A 27,752-nucleotide genomic window follows, 5' to 3' on the forward strand; every position below is an offset into this window, starting at 1 on the left:
ACCTTTATAAAGGCATTTCAACTGAAGGTGAGTTACCTAGTCTCATGATGGTGAGTTTATTTCTCTCAGAAATTTGTTTCCCATCCTACTAAATAGGCAAACTGGCCTGAAAAACAAAACACATATAATTAACAGGTATGATACACTGGCTTGAGGGTTGGTTGCCTTGACTATAATAATTTAAAAAACCCACCACCACAATAGAGATATCTAATCTTAAACAGTTTGAAAAGCATTGATTTATACTACATATTTAGATTACTAATATGGCCACAATGAAAAAAAAAGTTGCTTGTTGCTTTGAATTAATTATGCTTATTTACAAATTTAAGAATTAAAGGCTTTATTTTAATAAAAGCTGCATACTTTAACAAAATTTAAAAAAAAGTTAAATGTTTATAAATGATTAAAATAGGGTTACATACTTCATGCTTGTCTCTAGACATTTCCAGCCTGCAGTGTCATGGAAAATCTGTGCAGCATTTGCACTTGCTCTCTAGAATATATAAATATTATCATAAGAGGTGACTTTATTTTATTGTTAATGAACATAATTAAGATATCAAAAGCAATTAGAATTATTTCTTACCTAACAATCTGATACCACGATAAAACATTTCATGTTATTCTGTAAATATTCATCATCATCAAATTCCTGTCCTGTATCCTCAAGGGATGTACATGATATGATAGTACTACATGAAATATTTACATCATTACTAACTTCCTATCTACAATTTTCCTCCAAATCAGTCTGTTACTTGTCAAGACTCCAACATTATCAGATCTTATTATATTTCTATCGTCTAAGTCACTTTGTACAGTATTACTCCACATATATCTTGGTATTCCTCTGGGTTATTTTCCTGCCAACCTGGCAGAGAACACTTGTTTTGCTACTCTTTCCTCGCCCATTCTGTTTAAGTGACCATACCAAGATTAGCTCTGCTAATGCATTCCTGGATGCTGACAATGTCAAGTTCTTTCCTAATATCCTTGTTTGTAATATGATACTGCCATTGATGCCATCTGTTCATGCCTCTAATCTTTCTCAGGACTCTCGTATCTGCGGTCTCTTGTCTTTGGTCAAGTGTTTTACTTCAAACCCAGCTCTCAGATACATAAGTTAAAACTGATTTTAACACTGTCTCATATACAGCTAATTTAGTGTTCCGACTAATTTATCTCTTATTCCAGATGAATTTATTCAATTGACTTCCTACCATACCCATTCTGTTGTCTATTTCCACATTTAAATTTATCATCTTCACTAAAAATCGTGCATAAGTAGCTGAAATGTTTTATTTATTCCACAGGTTTTCCATTGACATTTTCAATGATTCTGCCTATTTTCATTGTCTTTATCTTTTCATTGCTGACCTTCATACCATATCTATTACAACAGTTATTCAATTTAGTCAGGGAAATTTGCAGACTTGTAGTGGATTTATTTAGAAGTATAACATCATCTGCATAAAGCAAAGAGCTGACATTAACATCTCCAATTTTGATATCAGGTTTAATACCACTTTCCTTCATAATGTAATCAATATAGATCACGAATAACAGAGGGGATAACGTACATCCTTGTCTCGCACCAGATTTAACATCAAACCATCTTCCTGTACTTCCTTTAATTCTAGTAATTGTCCGATTTTAATTATTTAAGTTTTAGTACATTTTTATTTTCAATGAGATAGATATTTTTACTCTGCTCAACACTGAATATTGGTGACTGACTATACTATTTCAAATCTGCTTTTGGGAATGTGCATACCTTATGTATGCTCCATAAAAATATCTGTTTCCCACTGTTTTATTAAATGCTAACTTAGTCAATACACTTCTGGTTCTTTTGCTTCTAGCCTCAGGTTCTCAAAAAATAATAAAAAAAAGTAATACCATTATTTTAAAAGTAAATTAATTTTTTTTTTTAATTTTACTTGGAGACAAAGAGAGATTTGATAGATTAAGAAAAATTATAGTAATAATTAGCATAGCTAATATAAGGAAATGCATACAGTGTATGTATTTTTTCTGTGCAATGCATGTACAAAAAAAAAAAAAAAAAAAAAAAAAAAAAAAAAAAAAAAAAAAATTAAATGTTCATTCCATATAAGTGTTAACATAATTTTGACATACCCTGTATTTTCACACCTGATAATGAAGTAGCACAGAACACTATTACTGTTTTGGGAATCTCACACACATTTGCCATTGCTTGATTAAGTAAAAAGTTCTGCTAAAATAACATTAAAATCTACAAAAAAAAAAAAAAATGTAACAGTACCAATCATAATCCCTTAACAAATTCTTCCAAATATATTCAGATATGTCCATAAGACAAAAAAAATTCCAAAATTTTTATCCTAATTTTAAGAATTTAAATGAAAATACTCATATGGCCATTTCCATTCATTTATTTTGTTTTGGCTGTTACTTAAGATGGAATTTCGATTTTTATTAGTGGAGTGCACACCAATATATGGGTGTGAAGCCATTTGTTTTTTGTTGTGTAGAGAAAGGGAGTTGATGGTTGGTTATTTCCTTTTAATTTAAAATGAAATACATAAATATGATGACTAATTTCAACACTATTTTGTTATTACAACATAACAAAACTTATCATCACACATGTTACTAATTGTAATAATCAATGGGGGAAGCTGTCACATTGATCAGGCTCAGTGAACACACACACAAACAAAAGAGAGAGAGAGAGAGAGAGAAAAGAAATACTACAAGAAAATATTTTTCCATCTTTTGCAGGTAGCTTATATGGAATTCATACTGCCTATACAGAAAATCAAGCCATCAAAGAAAACCATGGATTTGAGAACAGAATGAATACACCTTGTTGGAAAATACAAATCATTTATGAAACAATCATGGCTATTCTGAAACCAGTCTATTGCCTATTAGGCTTACTACCCACTTTTTTTTTTTTTTTTTTTTTTTTTTTTTTAACAGATTTCATTCCTCGCACAGAAAAAAACACCAACCTGAAAATTTGCACTGTACATGCAAAGAAAAAGATACAAATGGACAAAAAAAAAAAATTCTTTACCTGTCATAAAAGAAAAAATAAATTAGATTTTATTATATTTGCAAATGTGATAAAATTTTTGTAATTCGCAAATTTCTTATAGAAAAATGATTCATTGGATAAAGTAAAAAAAAATTAAATAAATAAAATGAAATTTACTCAGAGGAATGTGTTTTCCTAAACAACCATCATTAACACATAATAAAAATTAATTAAAAAATTAAATATTTCTTGAGAGGCTAATTATGTTAATTAAGTAAAACAGTATCAACTGAATTACTACAAGATTTACATTATACAAAACATACCAACGGCAATGTCCCATCCTGCTTTTCACCTGCCTCATCATTTGATTGTATAATGGTGACATCACCTGATTCTCTTTCCAGATTATTCTTAATTAAATCTAAGACAGTGTCTTTGCACTCTTCATAAACTGAAGCTCCTAAAAGATGACAGAGGCTTCCCAATACTTCACCTGAAATAGACATATACAGCATATTAAAACACAAAATTCAATATTTCATTTAAATTTTAAAATTAGAATCTTTATTCAGAAAATACAACCTGCTGATGCCTAAATATTATACAAACATTTAAAAGGATAATAATTCATAAATGTTAAACAAATACCCGTTTATAATGAATTAAATATCTCAAAATATGAAAACTGTCAATATTAAAAAAAAATATAGCATTGTAAAGAATTAAAAACCATTAACAAGGATAACAGCAATCCTTATCTTAGCCCTAATCTCTAATTGCAGCATTAAAATCTTATATACACATTTTAAGGCAAAATAACAAAATTTACTAAGAAGAAGAATCTGGTCTACATGGAAAAGACTTATCTTTCAAAACAATTTTGAGATTGCAGTTTTCCCATTCTAGGTCACCTTAATCTAATGAAAATATTTAATACAAAGAAATGTCACAATATGCCATGGAATTTAAGCATGTTTTGTTCAATAAAGTAATAATAACTGACTTCCAAGATAATCCAATGAGTAAGTCATTGAAATGAACAGAAGTCGAATAATTCTGTACTGGCTCACCAGTCAGCCAAATATGTCACTATCAACAATCTAGCCAGTGTTAACTGATATATTGCCGACCTGGTTGGCGTAACCGCTCTCCAGTCAAAAGGCTGTGGGCTCGAATCCCACCATGGGCATGGATGTTTGTGATGGTCTGTGAAAGTACTAGTAGTGGTGGTCGGTGGTAGATGGTGTTGGTGATGAAGGTAGTTGTGGTTGGTGGATACGGAGAAGTTGTAGAGTAGATGCCCTCCCTGGAGGTATGATGTAATAATAATAATATATCATAGTCGTGTGTTCAATTGTGAACCTGGTCGAGCTATTGTTAATGCTATAGATAATTTTTAACCTCTTTGACTACCAATGTTGAAGTGAGTATGTCAGCTACTTATATATTAGTGTGCTTATCAGTCTACGAGACGAAGAAAAATGCACACATTTTATCAGTGACTCATTTATTATTTATATATGTCTGCTGTTTATTATTTATTTATTAATGACAGATGATCATCTGCACATGTTTTCAGTAACACTTAACAGTAAGTGTTGAATCCCTTCGGCAGTAAAAATCAATTTTTTTTCTGTGCCATTATAAACAAATCTTGAGAGTAAAAGATTCAAAATCAACATAAAAACTATCTCTTAAGTCTAACATAGATTTAACTACACTGGCTGGTTTTCTGAATTCTCACTGGCTCAGAAACATAGACAGGGCCAGACTGAGAAAAACATTTAGGTTACATTTTTAGATTCAATATAAGAAATTACATATTCTGGTAAAATAATTTTAAAAAAATATAATACTTCTTTCTCATCTCTCTAAGTTTTAATATCTACTGATAGTGGTTCAAATTTTGAATATTCCATTAGGTACAAAATAAGCCAATTACCACTATCAGTAAATGGTTATTTCTATTTTACATTACCTTAAAAAAAATACTCGAAATAAAATAAAATGTGTTACAATTAGATGGTTACTATGCCCGATCTATATATCTATCTATTCCCTTCTGCCATATGGCTGGGGAGGGAGTAGCTATATGCTACCATACTAGGGAGATGATTATGAGCAAGGTGATTTCCCCGTTACCTTCCTTGCCATACTATATCTTATATGGCTGTATCCTGTGTGTTTACCAGTTTGCCTGCTTGCAGGATGAAAAACCCCAGATAAACTGGCGGAAAAACCCTGCTGTCCATGCCCAACACCGGCTAACTTGGCTATGGCTGAGGAAGAGCCTTAAGTTCCTCGTGTCGTCGACAAGAATTGAACCTAGGACACTCCTTCCCCAGGCATATAGTTGCGAAGTGCAAAGCCATTAGGCTAACCATGCGGACACTATGCCTGAGGATGTGTTATATATATTTTTATTATCTGTTACTGATCAAATTCCATTTTGATAAAATCAGTTATAATCAACAAAACAGTTTTGTAATAGCTGGCATGTCCTATTAGATACAATAAGCAAGGTAAAAATTTTAAAAATGCAAGAAAGTGACATAATACATGAATTGAATTAGCATTAGATATATAAATAAAAATGGATAAATAAACTTTACTTCTGATTTTTTTAATTAACTAAAAATTCTCATTCATCAGAGATGAGCAGACAGTGCATTTTTCAAGCCCTGGAGATAGATAAAGGAAACATTTATGCTATGATACTGTTGGTATCCTATCAAAGGCAGCTGATAGGTTACCACAAGGCAATCTGTTACATAAACTGAGCAAATGGGAACAGATATGAAGTTAATGACTTGGAAGGTAGCTGACAAACATGTACTGCTAATATCAGATGACTCTGAATCTAGTTAGGGCAGAAAGCTATGACTGCAATACATGACAATTTTCTATGTTGCAGTGAGTTTCCATCTTGTATAAGGCAGAAGTGAAATGGAAGTGCAATCTTTATTATTATTATTTGATAACTTCCATGGAATCCACAGACTCATTGTAGGAGGACCACTCAGCCAGTAACATGTCTATCATAATAAGCTTTGAAGTTATTTACACTACCTGCACTCACAACATACTCAGGCAGTGCATTCCACTCGTTACAACTCTTCGCATTATATCTACTCTTCACTTCCTTCACCACATATCTATACAACTGCCAGAGATGGCCGCTTGTTCTTTCCATCTTAACATCCACTCTTTTTATAATTTCTTCTGTATTAATCTGATAGAAACCCTTAACTAACTTGAAGAGCTCTATCATATCTCTTCTTTCCTTCTATCCACCAAACTCTGTAATCCACATTCACTCAAACGCTATTCACAACCAATACTCCAGAGTCCTGATATCACTTTGCACCCTCCCTAGTGTTTCCACACCACAATGAAAACTAGGTGACCAAATCTGAGCAGAATAGTTCCATATGTGATCTGACCAAAGCCTTATATAGATGCATCACCACCACCTTATCCCTACATGTCAATGTACTTTTTGTCATAGCAGAAATATGATGTGCAGTCTTTGCAACCCATGTAATGTGCCCTCAGAACTTCAGTCCATTGTCCACTGCCATCACTCCAGGATCCCAAATCTCATCCACTTCCTGAAGTACAGCTCAACCAATACAGTATGTAGCCTTATATCTCTGTATCCCAAAGTTTAACACCCTGCATTTATTAACATTAACACTGCAATTCCACTCATTTGTCCAAGATAAAAGTTTATTCAAATCTTCCTATAGAAAATTAACATGAGCACTTCTCCTGATAATTCTACTTAACTTTGCATCATTGGCAAAGATTTGAAGATCGCCAGTCAATCCACATGAAATATCATTAACAAACAAGTTAAACAGTAAGGCTCAAGAACAGAACCTTGAGGCATGCCATCATTCAGAGAGCCAATCTAATTAATAATTCCATCTAACGAATATATACTATAAATTCCTATCCTCTACAGCTTGTACACCAACTTATGTAGTAATCTATCAACTGAATTTGCGAAGTCCAAGAATATCACTATATGATTCTCCCTTATCCAACACAATCATCATCTTACCATAAAACATAAGTAGATTGCTAAAACAAGACCTGCCCTTCACAAACCCATGCTGACCATCAGAGAATTTTATGGTCATCAACCCAATCCTGTATTCTAATTGTAACCAATTTTTCCAACACTGATCACAACCATGCACTGTGAACATCCCTTTGAAGATCTTTACACCATGGTAACGCTTCAAGCAGACTCCTAAGTAATCACCTACGTTTTAGTTACACATGTCCCTTCTTAACTGGAATTTCTGCATTTTGCTGTCTCCCAAGTCAAGACCACCTAATCACTTTCCGCAGTTGGAGGCAATGCAGCCTACTTAGTTATGGAGGTCTTCTGATCCTATAACAAGATCCAATACTCTTGTACCCTGAGTCTGCCTCCATTACATTCTGCTTCAAGTAATTCTCTCTTAATAACTGTATAAATTTTATTTCCTTCCTGCCATGTGATCTTTCCTCTTTCCTATCTATGTCTCCAAAGTTGAAGTCTCTCATAATAATTACTCGACTTGCACTCATACTCATCTGTTGATGCATATCTTCCTCATCTCTGGTATCCCCTGACTTATAGCAACAAGCAAATTTATAATTTGTCCTATTGACCTTAATCTCAACCAAATTAACTCAAAAGAATTGCCATCTGCCCACTTAAATCCTGTTCATGTTGGCTGCAATCCTTCCCATTCTATTCCTGTAACTACTTTATCAGCTGTTAGCTAAGTCTCACTAATCTCTATAATTATGAAGGTATTTTTCTGTAGTGGGAATACTTACTGGGTTTCCTCTACAGTCCCTTTTGGAAACAGGCCACATCATGGTGGTGGTGGTGGTGGTTTGACTTGACAGGGAGGGCTAGCCTCTTCCTGTCTCCCTCATTGATATTTATATGGGAAGGAATGTACTGAGAGAAATGAGGCATAGAGGAGTGCTTGTAAATCATTAACCTGTGTGCATATACGAGGGTGGTCTGAAAACTTCTCAGCCTAACAATGAAAAAACCAATTTACAATTTCAAAATAATTTATTTTTCAACATAATCTCCCTTAAGACTAATACATTTATTGCAGAATATGAACGGGTAAGCATATGGAAGAAAGTATTGAGTTTATTATTTAAAAGGGAGAGGCTATTATTATCAAGAATTCTTTCAATGATTCGACCTCGTCTATTAGTGTTGGCACTACCCCATAGAATATTATGACCATTAAAGTCACACATCAAAAGTATGGGTTCATGCAGTTGTGAGATAAGATTATCGAGATCAATTTCATTTAACTCAGCACTTGGTGGTAAAAAAATTGAACATACTGTAATAAGAAATACCACGGAGAAGTAAATCACTACTGCTTCCAGAGAAGTATTAAGTTTGACCTGATGGAAAGGAATATGACTGCCCACTAGGATCGCTACTCCTCCATGAGCAGGATCACCTCCAGTTTTATCCTTGCATACAACAGTGAAATTCCTAAAGGTAGGATCCTCATTGGGTCTTAAGTATGTTTCCTGTAGACAGAAACAGAAAGGTTTGTGTTTCTGCAACAAAATCTTGATATCATCGATATTCGGGTGAAATCCACAACAGTTCCATTGTACAAATTTTCCTATTGTTTTGGTTTTATAGACTTGTCTGGTTTTTGGGAGGTTGAGGGCTTACCTTTGTCATATTTATATTTATAAATTGTTTTTGCGAAGTATGGATGGTCAGTGTCCATCTCTTCCTCTGGTAGAGTATTCAATACGTCTGGTGTGTTAGGGTCAGTTTAGTTTACTTTCACTGGGTACTGAAGTATCCATTTTTTCTGTGGGAGTATCTGGTAGTTTATCTTTAAGTTATATCTTTGCCATAATATTTTTGACAAGTGGGTTTTCATCGAGTGGGATCATTTTTGGAGTTGTCTCTGGAGTAAGGCCATAGGTCATGTGATTGATGCACTCAACAGAGAAGTACTTATGTTCATAAGGTGCAGGTATGGTGAAATTATCAGATGGTGGAACAGACAAGTTTGAGTTGCTACTGTCACTTTCTTAATTGTTACCTTCTCAGCATAAGAGCATCTCAGAGCAGGTGTGATAGTGGCTAGCTTTCTTTTTGCATCCTAGTATGTTATGTTTTGCTCTGTTTTCATTCTTTGTATTTCTTTTTCATCTTTCCATTTCTGACATGCACAAGAGTAAGCTGGATAATCTCCTTGACAGTTGATACATTTAGCTTTTTTTGTACAGCAAGATTTGTTATCATGCTCTTTATTACCACATCAAGCACAGGTAGTAGAACCATGACAGGCAGTTTGGGCATGTCCACTTCTCTGACATTTAAAGCATCTCAGTGGGTTATGGATGTACATTCTAACAGGACAGCAGAGATACCCTGCTTTTACAGATGTTGGAGGCTTAGGTGTATCAAAAGTAAGGATGATGTTCTTGGTTGGAACTAGGCAACCATCCCTACATATCAGGATGTGCCTCACACCTGTCACTCCTTGTTCTTTAAGTTCTGAACATATTTCCTCATCAGAACCATCAAGGAGATCCCATTCTGATATTGCTCCTTTACAGGAGTTAAGTGCTTTATGAGGTGTTACTGTAATTTCTATTCCACCCATTGTTGTTGCTCTCAGTAATTTCTCAGAATGTTGCTGATACAATGTTTCCATAAGGACATCACCAGAATGCAATTCCTTAACAGTTTTGGGAGTTCCTGCCAGTCCTTCTAAACCTTTTTGAATAAAGAAGGGTGACATTTTGCTTATTGGTTTTTCACCTGTAGCATGAATGATTAAGAATGTTGGTACATTTATGTTAACATCATATGTCTTTTGTTTCTTATTTCTGTTTCCATATGCTGTATCTACAGTATCAGTATTTGGTTGGGACTTTCTTAGGGCCCCTGAAACATGTGAGGATGAAAGATTCGTGCTCAAAAAGTTTTTGGTTTGGTGCCAGAGCTCCCCGCCCACCACGGACACTCACTGCCTGGCAAGCAATGACTGCACTCAGGAGTGGAAAGCCAGGGCTACCCCGGACCATGGGGTGAGAGACTTACTGCAACACCGTTGACCCTTGCAGGCAAGACAACTAACCGTTTGATCCTGGTTGGGCCATCCAGGACCGCCCGTCTTGCCAAAGCAGGGGCAAAAGTAGTGCAAGACTACCAGGATCCCCCCCTTTCCGGATGTCCACGGGTCACACAGCATGGCATTGGATCCCAGTGATGGTGGTCTGGAAAAAAGGATAGTGAAAAAGACTCAGGAGAAGTAGAGCAAAGAATACGGGAAGAAAAGCAAAGAAGAAGAGGAAGAATGAAGAGGGCCAGTACCATCACTGGGAAATCCCTCCACCACGAACAGGTGCCCCAGTAGGGAAGTAGCAACTTCTGATTAAAGAAGGCTAACTATGCTTGAAAAGTCCACTACAGTCTCCAAATAATTTCAGTCACCTTAAAAATGAATGAGCATAACCAAACAAAAATATAAGGAATTGCCTGCCACAATGAATGAATATCAAAGGATTTACTAGATCAAAATCAGAGGTACTAAATAATACTGTCGCCAGGCACAAAGTAGATACTGTTGCTCTACAAGAAACCAATTACATCCCACAAGGAAATATTACCACACCGCTCCTAGTTACATTCTTCTCACTGATAAACCTGATGCAAGACATGGCTTGGCAATCAGAGACTGAAAAATCTTTGGACATTCACAAAGTGACTTTTTTCATTATTGATATCTGGCTGGGCAACTAAAATGTATATAAGCCTCCTCTACTTGACTAGCCAAGCCTTGTGCTTTCTCAGCCAGCCCATCCTAGCATCCTCCTTGGAGATTAACTCGCACAGTACATTATGGGGATACAATAATAATGACAACCCAGACCTTTGATTGACAAACTTGATGTTAGTGAGCAGTCTCCACCTACTCTACAACAGCAAGTAACCTGGAACCATTAATCTGGAAGATGGAGATCAATTACTTTCAAATTACTAACTTAAAAATAATACCACCTTATAATAAAGGGCCAAGAGGCATTTTTTCCAGCGGCATAAATTAAGTAATAAATCCCTCGTTATTTTAAAGCCGGATACGAAACTCGGAGATCAAAATCTAAGAGTTTCATGCTGAAGAACTATCAACAAGTCCAAGTGTGAGTCCACTTGGACTCGCCGATAGTTCTTCGGCATGAAACTCTTAGATTTCGATCTCCGAGTTTTGTATCTGGCTTTAAAATAATGAGGGATTTATTATCACCTTAACTTAATACCACCTTATCCCGGCAAAACTGTTTACTTCTGCTTTCCACTAAATAACCAAAAATCTCATGAAAAAGTAAACTTCTGCAACAGGACTCTAATCCATGACAGTAACACTTGTTACCTTGGTATCACACACACCTGACAATAGTCTAACTTACCGAAAACATTTGAAAAAATCTAAGATAAACATATCTGCCAAGAACAATGTTATAAACAAGCTGACAGGCACAACTTGAGGTTGTAATGCCTCGACTCTTACAATCAGCAGCCTTGGTTCTGGTCTCAGAACCAAGAGTACTGGTACCAGTTTGTAGCCAAAGCCACCACATGACTCTCCTGGACACACAACTTAACATAACAATGAGAACCATCTCTGCTACCTTCCTCTGCCATGGTTATTTATTCCTTCCCACATCACTCTTCCATGCTTCAGAAGAGAAGAAGCTAGCATCAAAGAAATAAAGAAAATCGGAAATAACATGTTCTTAAACATCAAGATATCTCTCCCCTCCAGCTCACTGCCTTACCTTTAAAATCTCCCGTATGGCTTGTGAAAATACCAAATGATGGTCTCCAGGAAAAGTGGAGAAGATTCTGGAACGAACTACCAACAAGTACTTGACAACAGATCCAGCTATCAAACCTCCAGGATTCAATCTACCTCAACACCTCTGGAGCCAACAAAACCATAAGGCCTACTTATTACATCTGTGGGAAAATTCACAGTCACCCCTTTGCATGGGTGGTACTATGCAGACTATTATTTTATGTGCCCTCCCTCAATGAGTCTTCAGAGTCATTGAGGGAGGGCACCTACTCTATGCCTCTGCTCTAGTATTGAGGGAAACTTGTACCATAGTACTATAAATTATCTACACATAATCACAAGGAAAATTATTATTTATTAACCATGTCGCCATCAATATGGATAAAATACATCACTCCTCTACACTTTGTATCCATCATGTATTTCAATGTAATATCAATGGTATTACAATTTTAATATGCACTTTGCATCCATGGTAACCTAAAAGTATATTACCCTAAAAGGTGGTTAAATATACTGCCAAATATTTTAGTTTGAAATTAAAAAACTATCATTAGCGGCTTAAACAACAGTTTTTTTTACAAGGTAGAATGCAAACAATTGATTTATTCAAAATAATATAAGCCACGTAACGTTAGATGACTAATAGCATTATGCTTTCAGGAAAGAAAAGGTTAATCATAAAAGTTAATAATATCATTATATTTACAAAGACAGAAGTTCCTAAGAAACCATTTGGATGCTACAATCTAATGATCTATTTAGTATGATATTATAAATTACGTTTTTGTATTATAATACAAAAAACATAATTTATAATATCATACTAAATAGATCATTAGACAGATGTAGCATCCAGATGGTATCTTAGGAACGTCTGTCTTTGTAAATATCATTATTGGCCTTAAAAAAAAAAAGTGTTATTCGAATCAAACATTCTCAAATTTTTAAGGCATTCAAATTTATACCAACATCTGTGTTGAAGGCAAGTTTTAGACCAGAAAACGTTGTAATCTGCCTCGATTCCATGTTGCGCTAATTCAAACTTATTGAATTTGTCGTGAAGAATATAAGATTGATGTTCGTATATTCTTTTTTCTACTGAACATCCAGTTCAATAGAAAAAAAAAGTAGTAGGAAAGCTGGCAGTCACACAGAACTTGGTATACACCAGGAAGAGACAGTTGAGCGTTCATCTTTAGATGATAGGAAATACATGGATAGTTTATTAATGGGAATATAAGTAGCTACTAAATCACATTTCCTCAGAATACTTGAAACAGGCTCAGAAATGCTGGAAAAAATCTCTGGCATTTCAGTGCCAATAATGATATTTACAAAGACAGAAGTTCCTAAGACACCATCTGGATACTACATCGGCACCACTTAATCCACCAACTAGCGAGTTGCCTATCATCACTTCCTACACCAACGCTATCCACCACTAGTATTTCTGTATGTAAATTACGTCTATTCTCAAGGCCAATTTGCCGGTATGCAGGATGAAAACCAGAGTTCCTTGGAGAAAAAACCCCACTACCTCTGTATGCGATCGGCTAACTCCCCTTCAATTGAAAAAAAACATATAAAGATTCCTCTCATCGTGACAAGAATCGAATGTAGCGCTGTCAATAGTACTACCAGATAGTGCTATCAATTGGTCAACTGAACTGTCAGTCTGTATATAGTTTAGCTCATGAATGTATTGTATTCTCCCCTCCCACAACATACTAAATACATAAATAAAACCATAATTTGAGAAATATCATTGTATCCAATTTCACTAATTTTTTCTAATAAATATCATCATCAAATTCCTGACATGTACCCTCAAGGGTGTACAGGATATGATAGTACAACATGAAAAACTTACATCATTACTAACTTCCAATTTATAATTTTTCTGTTACATCCAAATCAAACTGTTACCTGTCAAGACCCCAGCATTATCAGATCTTATATTTCTGTCTTCTAAGGCACTTTTTACTGCATCAATCCACCTACATCTTGGTCTTTCCCTGGGATCTTTTCCCTACCAACCTGGCAGAGAACACTTGTTTTGCTAAGTGTTTCCTTTCCCAGTCTGTTTAAGTGATCACATAACCTGAGATTAGCTCTGCTAATCTCAGGTTATATGATAAATTATCAACAAACATTCATTTAATTTTGCCTGGACCACTTCTTCCAGTAATGGCCTGATTAGGTTCACAACAATTTTAGAAACATAATGTTTGGCAGATGTCAATGATGATGAGAATGTCATTAGTTGTTGCATAACAATATACTGTAAAAGTTAGACATCCACAGAACATTTTCTGGGGGTTGGGGGGGGGGGGCAAAGCTTGAAGATAAATAATTATCATAGCAACAACTAATGACATTAGTTGTTGTTATGCTTGAAGATAAATAATTATCATAACAACAACTAATGTCATTAGTTGTTGCATAACAATATACTGTAAAAGTTAGACATCCACAGAACATTTTCTGGGGGTTGGGGGGGGGGGGCAAAGCTTGAAGATAAATAATTACATCAATACATTTTATTTAATTAGCCCGTGTAGCTCAGTGGATGTGGCATTTGCACACCACGGCACTTGACCAGAGGAAGGATGACTTTGTTTCAAATCTAGTCGTCGAGGTTAGAGGAAATTTTTCTAAACCTTTTTTTGACTGGTTCCCAAGTAAGTCGATCTCTGGCACGGGCAAGCGGGTTTTTTCCCCAGAAACTCAGGGTTTTCGTCCCATAAACTCAAGAAAATCAAACCGTAGAACCCACATTATTTCAGACATTAAATATATTGTGTTAGGGACCACGAGATGGCAGCACTTGTTGAGCCATCTCTCTTCACTGCATGCCACTTAATTAGTGATAGCCTCGGGCCAGCTATCTCTGATTGGCTGCCAGTGGAGATTGAACTGCCACTCAGTCTCCAAAAGTTAGATAGGGCTAAACGACCTCGCCTACTCCCTATATGGGAATAAAAAGGCATTAGCTGATTTTTTTAATTAAAATAAATTAATAACTAAATAATAAATTAAAAATAAATTAATTCCATATCCTACAGTTTTGTAAATCCTAAAAATTCTTCCCTTATATTTTTATTTTCATCAACAAACCTAATGCCAAGTGAAAGCTGCTCTACCCCAGCAATATCTGCGGTTTCGTCAGCTAACATTGAAAATCCAATAGATTTATTTGCAGCAGATACAATGCTTTGTCATATTTCCATTTCACCAAGTTTTATTAGTTGATATTCAGTTCTTACAGTGGCGTGCCAGCCAATTACAGGAACTTTCAACAAATAATCTTTTAAAATTAAGTCTCCCGCTTCGATCCGAAATTGAAAAAAACCATGTAAATTTCCAGAATCCTTCCTTTCCACCCACCCACCGTAACCGCAAATCATGTGTGGCACAAAATAGAATGGCTGATAAAATAGAACCTAATTTACTTCTATTGGACTATTTTTTTTGTATTGATTTCTTAATTTGACAAATTATAGCTTTTTTTCCTGGAGGTTTGTGGATTGTTATAAAATTCTGTGCATCAATAGCAGCTTCTTTGTGCCATTGATACAACATGCGATTTCTAGCAGCTTGGTTAAAATCTTTATATATTATAAATGCGCCTTGACAGCCACGATGTACTTTTGGTACAAACAAAACGCACTTTTTGTAGTTATGAATAACATAACCATGGTGAGTATTCCTTTAACCAAGCAAATCTAAACTGTCTCTTTCCAGAAGAATCTTTTTTAAAATCATAGTCCTTGTTGAGAACATAAGTATTAGGAAGGATTTCAAATTTTAAAGTTGGTGTTATAGCAAAAACTCCAACATAAGAACCAATATCATATTCTAATAAATTATTTGATGAAAGTGACTCATCAGAATCATGTTGAATAGATATTCCAGGAATCGAATCATCTTGTGTATCCAAAGGCCATGGGCATCTGCAGAAAATTTTCCACAGGTGAGGGGGGGAAGCAAAATTTGGAGACAACTAATTACATCAATAAAATTTTATTTAATTATTTAATTTTTTTTTTGGGGGGGGGGGGTTCTTCACAAGTAGATTATAGAATTACATATACTTACCTTTTAAAAATTATTTTTCTTTTTAAATTTGTTTCACTATAAATTTACAATTCACACTTCACTCTGTGACATACTAGACACAGAGGGCAAACAAACTGGTCGCTGTTCACAACAGTAATGTACATTTTTTTCCACAAATCAGAAAAAGATGAACCAAAAACAGGAACATGTGTTTTATTGCTGCAATAGATGAAACACGTGTTCTATGGTTACAATGCTGAAGGCCGAAACCGGGCAACCTGTAATAAAATTTTAAGATGGACAAAGAGTCCCATGGTCAAGAGTGTAAGGTTGCATATTATCATTTTTCAGGCCCCCACGGAGTCAAGAGACTCATCGTGGGAGGTCCTTCTTAGGAAACACGAAATCTATCATACCACTCCTTTGAACTCATTGACCGTTCTTGCTTTCACCACACTCTCTCTCAGGCAACGCATTCCATGGTTAAACCACCCTCCATCCAAAGAAACCACTACTCACCCTCTTGCTCACAGCTTCCTTTCATAACTTCCAGGAATGGCCCCCTTGTCATTGTTCCTTCCTGCTGATTCACCAAGCAAAAGAACTTCCCAATGTCCACCCTATAACTGTCTCTGAACAGTTCAAAAGTCTCAATCATATCACCTCTCCTTCTTCTACCCACCAAACTCTGTACATCCGATCCTAATAACTAACATTGTACAGTCCTGAAACCATCTTTGTTATCTGCCTCTGTACCCTTTCTATAGAAATATAGAAAGGGTACAGAGGCAGATAAGGGTACAGAAAGAACGATAGTCTAAGTACCTCTGTACTTAGACTATCGTTCTCAGTGTGGTCTGATCAGGGTTTTATAAAATGGAATGATAACTTATCTCTGCAGGTTAGCATCCTTCTCAGTATTGCAGCAATCCACTGGGTTACCTTCACCACCTTTGAAATATGCTCCCTGAATTTCAGTTTTCTATCAATCATCACCCCCAGATCTCTTATCTCCCATACTTCCTCCAGTACAGCTCCTCCAATCGAGTATGCAGCCTCCCATAGATGGATCCCAAACTTCAAGACTAACATTTTGCTACATTACCTGACATCCCCATTCATTTGCCCATCTGTCTAGTTTATTCACATTCTTTTGCAGGGCTGCAACATCTGCACTATTACTGATAATCCTTCCCAGCTTCATATCATCCACAAACAACTGAATATCCCCTTTCTATCTATTGACAATATCATTGATATAAAGGTTGAACAATACAGGCCCCAGTACTGAGCCCTGTGGAACCTCACCTGTAACCTTCTGCTTCCTTGATATTGACACACCATACACAACTCTCTGATACCTATCAGGCAGCCAATCCTGAATCCAGTTGACTAACCTGACATTTAAACCCATGTGCTGCAACTTAAATATGAGCTTATCACGTGGCACCCTGTCAAATGCCTTTGCAAAATCCAAAAAAGTGGCAGTAAATGCCTTTCCATCGTCAACTGCTCGTGACTTTATTATAAAAGTCAATCATATTACTGAAGCATGAGCACCACCTTAACAAATCCATGTTGATTCTCACAGATAACACCCTCATCTGCCCAATGCTGTATATAGTCCCTCACTACTTTCCTCCTAGATTTTAACTACTGATGACACAAAAACTAGCCTATAATTAGACACTTCCAGTCTGCTACCGCCCTTGTGCAATGGCACTATCTTACGTTCCTTCCATTCCTTGCGTACCCTTCCCACAGTCAGACTTTTATTGAAGAGCCAGGTCAATGGAACTGTGAGTTCTTTAGCACACTCTCTCAAACCTCATGATAAAATACCATCCAGTCCCACAGTTTTACTGACATCCAAAGTACTCAGTATTTTGAACACACTCTCCTCTTGCACCTCTAAACCTTTAACCTGCCCTATCCCTCTAGTATTAAAACCTTCTTCTCCAGGATGAAATACTCCAATAAAGTGCTCATTGAACATAGTGGAGTTGTCCTCTGCATCAGTCATTCTATTCCCATTTTTATCTCACAATGTCATTCTTCCATAATTATTTCTCCTCCTACTGGCCACATAGCTAAAAAATTCTCTAGGATTTTCTTTGGATCTTAGTGCCAATCTCTTCTCATATTCCAGTTTTGACTTCCTCACCATATCAGTCACTCTGCTGGCTTGGTCTTATAATTTTTATGCATCTGCCATCCACCACTCTCTCCTTATATCTCTTCCATAATATTCATTAGCAGCAATAGTAAGAATGATTTCTTACTATTGCTGCTAACAAATATTCCTTCAGAATTTCCCAAGCACTAATGATATCCTGGCCTTCCAATTCCACCCTCCATGAAACTGCCCCTAGTTGATATCTAAGACTATTATAATCACCTGCCTTATAATTCTACATACATTCCCTTTTCTTTGATACTCCTGCATGTTTATTAATCTTCATAGTCATGGTCACACCCTCCAACTGATGAGAGAGATATCATCTCACTTATTATCAGCTCCTCTGATGCTATTACCAAATCCAAAACTCTTCAACCTCCTGTTTCCTCTATTATATGTTGCCTAAGACATTTGTCCCTCAAGAATTCTAGAAATTCCATCCCCTTATTACTACATGCATTTTCCTCTTCCTAGTTTATACTGCTGTAGTTAAAATCTCCCATAATAATCATTCTTCTTGCACTTGCCAAGCTCAACTGTCTAAACATCTCCTTCTCCCCACCCTCTGTGCTCCTTGGTTTGTAGCAACACACCACTAAATATCCTGTCTTGGCCACTTCTACCTCACACCATATGCTTTCAAAACCATTAGTGTCACTGCCTTCCAAAGCCTCCACTCTTAGAGGACATAAGTCATCACTTATTATAAGCAGTACTCCACCACCACATTTTCCTTTCCTATACTGCCAAAAAATCTTCTGTCAACCATGTCTCAAAAATCCCAATAACCTTTGGCCAGGCTGATTCTATCAGTGCCACCAATTCATCTCCTTTATTTCAGATACTCCTGGCATTAGTATAAAGCAGTGTTTCTCAACCTTTCTAAGCCCAAGGCCCAGTAAAATGCCTAAAACAATTCTATGGACCACAAAGTTGTGTAATTTTATGTAACTGGAAGTAAACAATTAAAAGTGTATAATTATAATAAAAATTAAACAAAGTTTTAATTTTTATTAAACAAATAATATGATAAAATTATGTTACTACTTACTTTTAATGAGATAGTTGAGCTTCTCGGCCCTTGTAGAGTTGCTGGATATCTGGCTCAATATTGGACAACTTCAGTCGAAGAATCGGCATGCACACACAAAGAAGATTTCTGTATTTTGTTTTCATTTGAAGGAGCAAAGCTCCTTTCTTACAAAGATAGGTTGTAGAAAACTGCATGATGATTTTCAATGCTTCTTCAGATAATTTGGGAAATTCTCTTCTCACTAAAGGGAAGATCCAGAATCCCACTTTCAAAACCCATAACAAAAAAACAGTGAATTGTTAACAACAATTCACTGCTCTTTTTTTGATAACGAAAGGGTCATTCTCGTGACCGTAAGCCTGAAATGCATCGTGAGCCCACAGAAAGTTCTTATAAAAATTATTCGGAAAATATATTTTAAAATTCTGTTTCAGAGTTTTGAGGTGGTCACAAACCCTTTCCAGAAACTCGGAATCAACAAAAATATCATTTTCCACTAAAAAGGATTCCAATGTTGCAAAAGGTGCAAGCTATCTTTTACGTAACTAATCCATAACACCAATTTTTTTTTCTCGAATGCCTTTATTTTCTCGTAAGCATCAAGAACAGTTAAAAATTTCCCTGAAGGTAGAGATTTAGCTCATTTAATTTCAAAAAAAGTCTGAAAGATAGGATAGTGTTGATAACCATACTTCATCAACAAGGGGTGATGCAAAATCAGAATTATGTTTATTTACAAACACTAAAACTTTGTGTCTTGAATGAAATAACCTTTTACCCCTGGAAAGTCAGCAAATTTCAGAACGAAGCAAAAGTTGTATATATTCACTGCCCATTTCATCGCAGAGTACTGAAAATAACCTATTTACGGTCGAGCCTTAATAAAATTAACTAGCTTTACAGTTTTGTATATCATACTTTTAAATTCTGGTGGTATTCCTTTGGAGGCTAAAGCTAATATATGAAACAATGTACCCAATTCGTATCTGGAGCTACTTCCTTGACCATAGAAACAACCCCACTATGCCTGCCTGTAAGGGCACAAGCTCCATCAACAGAAACTCATACATTTTTCCCACTGGATCCCTTTGTGTATCATGTAATTATTAAGAGTGTGAAATATTTCTTCTTCAGTTGTTCGGGATGACAAAGTTCTACAAAACAGAATATTGTCATGAATGTTGTTATCACGTGCATATCTCACGTAGCATATATATTACCTGCACATCATTTGTAACATAGTAGTCTTGCCTATTTGCAACGCATGATAAGGGCTCTTTTAAATTCTTTTGATTAACTTAGATTCTACGTCACCTGCCATATCATTAATTCTGCGATCGACAGTGTCATTTGAAAGAGAAATCAAATCAACATCTTTTAGTAACTTGCAAAACGGTTTTTACCACATCTTTTATAGCTAAAAGTAATAAATTTTTCTCAACAGAATGAGGTTTCCCTGTTTTCACTATGTGCAAATAACAGATAGGATGCTTCCAGTGCCTTGCTGTTAATCAAATCCATAGCCAAAACTATATTTTTCCCATGATAAATGTCCCTAACTGTTGCTAAAAAAATCAATTGGCTTATTTTTCACATCACAATGTTTAGTTTCTAAATGTTGGCAGAGTTTCTCAGGTTTCATGCACTTGTTCGACAACACTTCATAACACAAAATCCATTGAAGTTTCTCTTCACTTTCATCTCCAAACCAAATAAACCCGAATTCCAAATATGAACTATTATTATAATAATTACCTGACACATCAGTTACATTTCTACATCATTCTAGTTACATCATCAGTACAACTACGAACAACAATAGGAACTGAATCCAAAGACTCATCGAGGGAGGGGACCTACTCCACAACTCTGTCTCCACCCTCTACCAACTACAACAAATCGCAACTACCACCACTGGTATTTTCACAGACAATCACAAACATCCATGCCCACGGCAAGATTCGAACTCTCAGCCTTTTGGCTGGAGAGCGGATATGCTAACAACTTGTTTTATATTTCCTACTGCATTTTATCTTTGAACTGCTTGTTTATTCTACTGTAATAGTATCAGCTTTACTCGCTGTTAGAACATGTGTATCACAATTAGGGTTGGAATCACCTGTTTCATTTGTTTTTCTTTTCAAAGTCCTAGTTCTAAGCCACTTTTTCATTATTAAAAAACACTTCCGAAAAATATATAAATACTGGGGTTAACTAGTGACACACTTTGTCCAAGTATCACTTAGCACTTCTGAGGATATACGGAGCCGTGGTTGAAGGAGGAAATCCTTGAATAATAAAAATCAATAAACAACAAGCAATTTGTTGAAATGTGGATAATACATGTTTACTTCAAGTCTGACAAAACTGCAAGGGAAGGCAGAAGCAATAAAACCATATTGTTGTTCACCCCTCTTTTATCACCCGTCATTCCACTGCTACAAATTATTGTAGCGGCAGAATGTTCATGGAATGAACATTCTGCTGGTATTTGTTAGTTCTTTAATAATCCATTTTATTTCAATAATTTTGACTTACTTATTCAATTTTAATTTGTTTTGTTTGGATAATTAAAAATATATGTATTTATTTATTTCATTTAAGTCTGCCTGTGGACCACCTGTCCCATCATTGCAGACCACAGGTTGAGAAACACTTGTATAAAGCATAAAAATGTCACTGCTTCTATACCTATCATTATCTCCTCTAGACCCAAATGGACTCAGTGTTACCTGATGTCGTCCCCCTTTCCCCCCAAACACCCATTCCCACAAGAGGACACTCCTGCTACCATCCACCCTGGGAATTCTAGTTTCCCTGCACTGACACATCGACTCATTCAGAAAACCGCAATCACTCCAGATGCCTTCATCCTTCAAATGCAACAGTCTCTCGCATACAGTTCCCATCCGTCTTCAAATGCCATCCAAGCATCCACATATTCCAATCCTCTCTTCTGACAAATTCTGGCTATTATGCTATTCAGTATTACTGCTTTTCTGCTCAGCTCGTCACTATCATACCCGGGCAACACATTCACAATCTTTCCTCTCTGCGTTTTCTTTTGTACAACCTCAAGCAAGAATCTGACATCTCTCGCCACCCGATTTACATTTCCTCTCAAGATATTCGTGCCCACCATCACAATCATTTCATCCCTCTCAATTGCCATAGCCACACTTTATATGTCAATGACTTTTACAATTATAATTTGTGGAATTTTTTACTCGATCCCAGGGGGAGGGGCAAGTGCCCCGTTTGCCCCCATCCTCTGCAGACGCCCATGCTAGTGGAGATGATCTCTGCACAGGCTGCCAAAATAAGTGCCTCAGGCTGATTTTTCCATTGTGCCATACAAGTTTATCACCCAAATGCCACTAGGGCATTGTGCATTGAAATGTGTGCTGCCCTGCAGTTTATCAGTTTAACAACTGGCTCAAAATTGTTGGAAATTCAACAGTCACTTCAAGCACACCACTGCAGGGAGATGATAACCTGATGTTCGATGCAAGTTTGGCATAGAAACATTTTTTTTGATGTGTTGGAGTTGGCATTACTTAAAAGTGGTAGAAATTAGAGGCATATCAAATTACAGTGCAATTTGTATTTCTTCTGTTGTTAAGATTTTGAAAAAAATTAGTGAAATCTTATATGAAGAATAAACAGATTGCTATTCTCTTGACCCCTGACCACACTCCTTAAAAATTCATGATAATTTCCACATAGATTACTTTCATCTACCACATTGATAATGTGAGATCTCACTAATTTTTTTCAAAACTTTAACACAAAAGAAATAAAAATTGGTCTGTAATTTGATGGCTCCAATTACTACCAATTTTATGTAATGTCTTAGTCTTATCCTTGTCCAACTCCTTCAAGAAAAAATGGACACACAATATTGATTTCATATAGGCCTTACAGTCTCAAATGTGAGAATGATATATATCTATCTTATTCTAAGCCCTTTTTATAAACCATTTATGATTATAGGCCTCACCCATTTGTTTCCATCTTTCTCTGTTGAAGGCTTCCCTACGTCAGCATTCTCCATCTATCTCCACTAGGCCATCCCAGCATTAGTCTTCCTTCATATGGATTTTGCCAGGTGATTATCTTCATCCAACTATCACTTTTCATCGATGCAATATGTCCTGCCCACTTCCATTTCAGTTTTAAAATCTCATCCAATGTCAAACACTTTTGTTTCTTTTATTATATCATCATTCTTTATTTTGTCTTGCAGTGTGATGTTTAGCATAGTTCTCTCTCTCTCTCTCTCCATTCTACACTCAATTTTCGTCATTCTGTTCAGTATTTGTTTGGTTATTGGCCATGTCTCTGATCCATAGATCATAACTGGGATGATACACTGGTTGAAAAGTTCAGATCTAGTTTCTGGTTTTTATTTTATTTTACTGCACAGGAATCTTTTCACTTTGCCAAAAGTCACCTAGTCTAGCTGAATTCTTCTCTTTATTTCTTCATGAATGATTCATTTTGTAATTTAAACGTTCTTCCTAGATATTGCTCTACTTTGTTATTGTCTATTATTATTCACCTTCTATATTTATCACTTTTAGTTTTTTTATAGTTTTAGTATAATTCTACTTTATTTGATACTGCATTAATTCAGTCATTATTTCTTATAGAAAAGAATTTTTTTCAGTTGCCAAAAGCCACCCTGCCTAGCTGAATTCTTCTCTTTATTTCTTCATGAATGTTTCTTTTTCTTAATGTAAAAGTTCTTCCTAAGTGGGGTCAGGCCAAAAAGAGTTTATCAAGATCAGATTTTCACTTTATTATTATTATTATTTGACACCTCCAGCGAGTCCAAGACTCACTGAGGGAGGGCACATGCTCCACAACTGTCTCCCTCAATCCACCAAATGACCACAACTATACCAACGCCATCTACTGCCAGCTACCACCACCACTAGTATTTCCACAGACAATTACAAACATCCACGCCCATGGCAGGATTCGAACCCGCAGCCTTTTGGTTGGAGAACGGATACGCTAACCACTCGGCCAACCATGCCAGCTATAATAAATATGACTTTATGACAAATAGGTTGAGAAATCATGTAAATATGTAAAGGTGCCCAGAGAAAAGCTTTTCAAAACGCTACAATTATATGAGATAAATGAAACATTATATAAAACAACACAAGTTGTCAGTTAGCAGTTAGAATTAAAGGAAATACAAGATGATTTGATGTAGAATAAAGTGTAAGACACATTAATGCACATCATCTCCACACTTTTCATCATCCATATGCACCACATTATGACAGAAATTGGCATATCAAACTTAGCTCTTTGCTTTATGCAGATGATTATTATTCTTATTATTATTAACCTAAGACCTCCTAGAGATGAGTCTTTGACTCATCTCTAGGAGGTCCTTTTGTCATACACACAGCTCATCATACCATGCCTTAAACACACTCAAATTCTCTGCAGACACCATCCTCTCAAGCAAAGCACTCCAATCATTCCCAACTCTGCATGCAAAAAACCCGCTTCTCAAACCCTCCTTATACAGCTTCCAGGGATGACCTCTGGTTCTACCCTGATCTACCCTGTTTTCTGTAAGACCTCTTCAAGATCCGATAATAACCCCTTGCTAACTTGTAGGTCTCTATCATATCACCCTTCTTCCTCATTATCCACTAAATCAGTCATCTTTTGACCCTTTCCAACACTCTTTGTCCTTTTGAAAACCAGGTGACTAAATCTGTGCACAGTAATCCATGTGTAGCCTAATCAGAGCCTTATACAATGGAACAACAATTTTCTTACTTCTACAAGTCGGTGTCCTCTGCATCATTCCCAGAATTCTTTGTATAGTCCTCACAATTTTGTCAATTTGTCCCCTAAATTTCAGATACTTATCCACTATTCACCCCAACTATTACACTCATCATGCAAGTCTCCAGGATTCTTTAACTAAACTGAATAACAGCTATAACAAATTTGGCATGAAAATCAGCATTAAAAAAGACTGAAACTATGAAAATAGGCAAGAAAAAGAACTTCAGCTGCATTCTGAATGGAAGCCTATAGAAAAAGTAAAATATTTCAGCTATTTAGGCACCATTTTTAGTGAAGACAGCAAGTTAAATCTGGAAATAGACAACAGAATAAGCAAAGCTGGTAAGGTGGGTAGTCAGCTGAATAAATTTATATGGAATAAGAGAGAAATTAGCCAAAACACCAAATTAGCAGTATACACATCAGTGTTTGAACAGGTTTTAAGTTATTATCACGTGACACCTTCAGGGAGTCCAAAGGCTCATCAAGGGTGGGCACATACTCTACAACTCTGTGTCTCCACCACTAAATCCACAAACTACAGCGAACCGCAAATACACCAATATCATCATCATCTACACCAACACCACCACTAGTATTTTCACAGACAATCACAAACATTCATGCCCACAGCAGGATTCGAACCTGCAGCCTTTTGGCTGGAGAGCAGATATGCTAACAACTTGGCTAACCAGACTAGCAATGGAGCTGAGAGTTGGGTTAGAAATAAAGCACTTCATCAAAGATTAGAGACCACAAATATGAGGGTTCTGAGTAAAATTAGGGAAGTGAACTGATGGCAGAATAATATTAAAAATGAAGATATTAAAAGGAACGTGACACTGTGGCATTCAGGAATGTGTCAGCAGAGCTAATCTAATCTAAAGCAGCTTAAGTAGAACGAGTGAGCAAAATAGTTGTTTGATGCCAAGATGGCAGGATGGATACCCAGAGGAAGACCAGAGTCTAGGTGGATTGATTCAGTCATAAGCACCTTAGAAGCACGAAATGTTAGATATGACAACATTGGAGTGCTCACAAGTAATAGAATAATTTGGAGGAAAATTGAGATTAATAGTAATGTAAACTTAATCATGTACTGTTGTCAAAAAGCAGGAACATCCCTTATTTCATGCATTACATTTGTTGAAATTATAGTAACTCCAATCACTACTTTTTGAGCATTAGAGGGTTAAAAATGGATGAGAAATCTGAAAAATTAATGGGAAATATGAGAAACTTTACAAAAGCAAGTACAAAAATGACAGTAAGATAGAAGAACTTTTTTTGTTTGTTGAGGTAGGTGATATGGTTCTGAGTGTAGAAACAATGAAGTTTAATTTGCAGTTTGATAAGGACTGTTTTTGACAGCGAGGAACTTCTAACGAGAACGTCTAATGATGATAACGTCGAACTCGCCAACGTCTGACAGATTTCTCTATCAATGTAATAATTTTCTTCTATGAAAACCATAGCCATCCTATTCTATCCACGTAAATACAATAGGTCATGTAAATTCCATGATTTTTGCAAGTTTCAATTTAAAAAAAAAAAAAAAAAACATACTCAGAAAACATAGACCACGTAATTGTAATCCATACACGCATTCTGAAAAATTGTACTTTATATTAAAAATTAATTACCTGATGCCAATCTCACTCTAACTTCTGAATCTGTTAAGAGATGAACAGAAATCCACATCACTTTATTTAGAAATGTATGTGTATCAGACTGTGAGACATCCTGCTTCAAATGTGGTATGAGAGCTTTGGTTCCAAGTAATGCACCATGCTTTGACTCCCATGGAGAATTTCTGTTTTCCAATAAGCTGCATAAACTGTTTTGTATCTCGGAAAACGATCTAATATCTGGAGTGCTCAAATACTTCTGTAGTTCTGATAACCCACGATCACGTTGCAGTTTCAGTGAACTACACAATAATTTCAATATATCTTCTGTCACAGCTGACATTTTCAGAAATGTAATATGTAAGATATCAAAAATATTTCGTTTCACTTGTATAATGGAACTCAAAACTGTTATATTGTTGAAACAGTATGCACTTCTACAAAATCTGAAAGGACACGCTACAATAACTATTCTAAAATAAAAATGCTTTTCAACTACAATGATACCCTCGAAAGCATATTAAGAAATATCCAAAAAGCTGGATTTAAGAAAGCTGATAAAAAAAGTTCAACACTTAGTTAGCAAGCACTACAACTTCTAAATAGTAACTTCGTTTTAATTTGTTCAGTTATTTGACTTTCGGTTTAATAAACTCTGGTTCGAGACTTTCAAGGTTGTTTAAATCAATGGCGGCAGGTAATAATAGGCTGTAAGAGAAAACGTAAGTATTTATTTATTTTACCTTTTAATAACCTTTATTTGTAATAACGCTTGCACCAAATAACGTTTTCAGTATATGGGTAGTATTACTATATTTTATATGAAGCTTTATGCGCTTGTCAAATTTTGGGTGGAATGTGTAATGTTGGCTACCTGCTGTCACGTCGTGAACATTGGCACTCGCCGAAAGCCTGACCCAGCAGTCGCAGTGCTCTGTCCCATTTAAGCCTAACTCCATTTCGCGACTTTTGAAATTTTGTAAACGTAGTGAAACCCCCTCTCAAAAAAAAAGTTAAAAAATGAATAATCATCTAGTGTATATGAAAAATTTAAATTTAGTTCTCAGTATACGCTACCTACTTTCTAAGTCATCGTGAGATCAAAAGTTGCTTGCGTTTAGCAGCTCATGTGAATATTTGT

The 27,752-nt window shown here is 35.9% G+C and overlaps 2 protein-coding genes across 3 annotated transcripts in view; one reads left to right on the forward strand and one right to left on the reverse strand.

Moving 5' to 3' along the window:
• Positions 1-26,967, reverse strand: part of LOC150102616 (uncharacterized) — a 234,723-nt gene extending 207,756 nt beyond the window's left edge. Inside the window, exons 1-3 of the mRNA XM_090398679.1 lie at positions 26,627-26,967; positions 3,355-3,524; positions 426-496 (exon numbers count right to left, since the gene is read on the reverse strand). Coding sequence (XP_090254805.1) covers positions 426-496; positions 3,355-3,524; positions 26,627-26,954 — 569 coding nt within the window. The 5' untranslated portion in view covers positions 26,955-26,967. The remainder of the gene's footprint in view (positions 1-425; positions 497-3,354; positions 3,525-26,626) is intronic.
• A 229-nt stretch (positions 26,968-27,196) lies between these two features.
• Positions 27,197-27,752, forward strand: part of LOC150102617 (serine/threonine-protein kinase VRK1-like) — a 254,789-nt gene continuing 254,233 nt past the window's right edge. For both annotated transcript variants that reach the window (XM_090398681.1, XM_090398682.1), the window contains exon 1: positions 27,197-27,333. The gene's annotated coding sequence lies outside the window, so the exon portion shown is untranslated. The remainder of the gene's footprint in view (positions 27,334-27,752) is intronic.

Source organism: Typopeltis vanoorti, chromosome 10 (assembly GCF_054136105.1).
Source record: "Typopeltis vanoorti isolate ZY-2024b chromosome 10, IOZ_Tvanoo_1.0, whole genome shotgun sequence".
NCBI classification, from domain to species: Eukaryota; Metazoa; Arthropoda; class Arachnida; order Uropygi; family Thelyphonidae; genus Typopeltis; species Typopeltis vanoorti.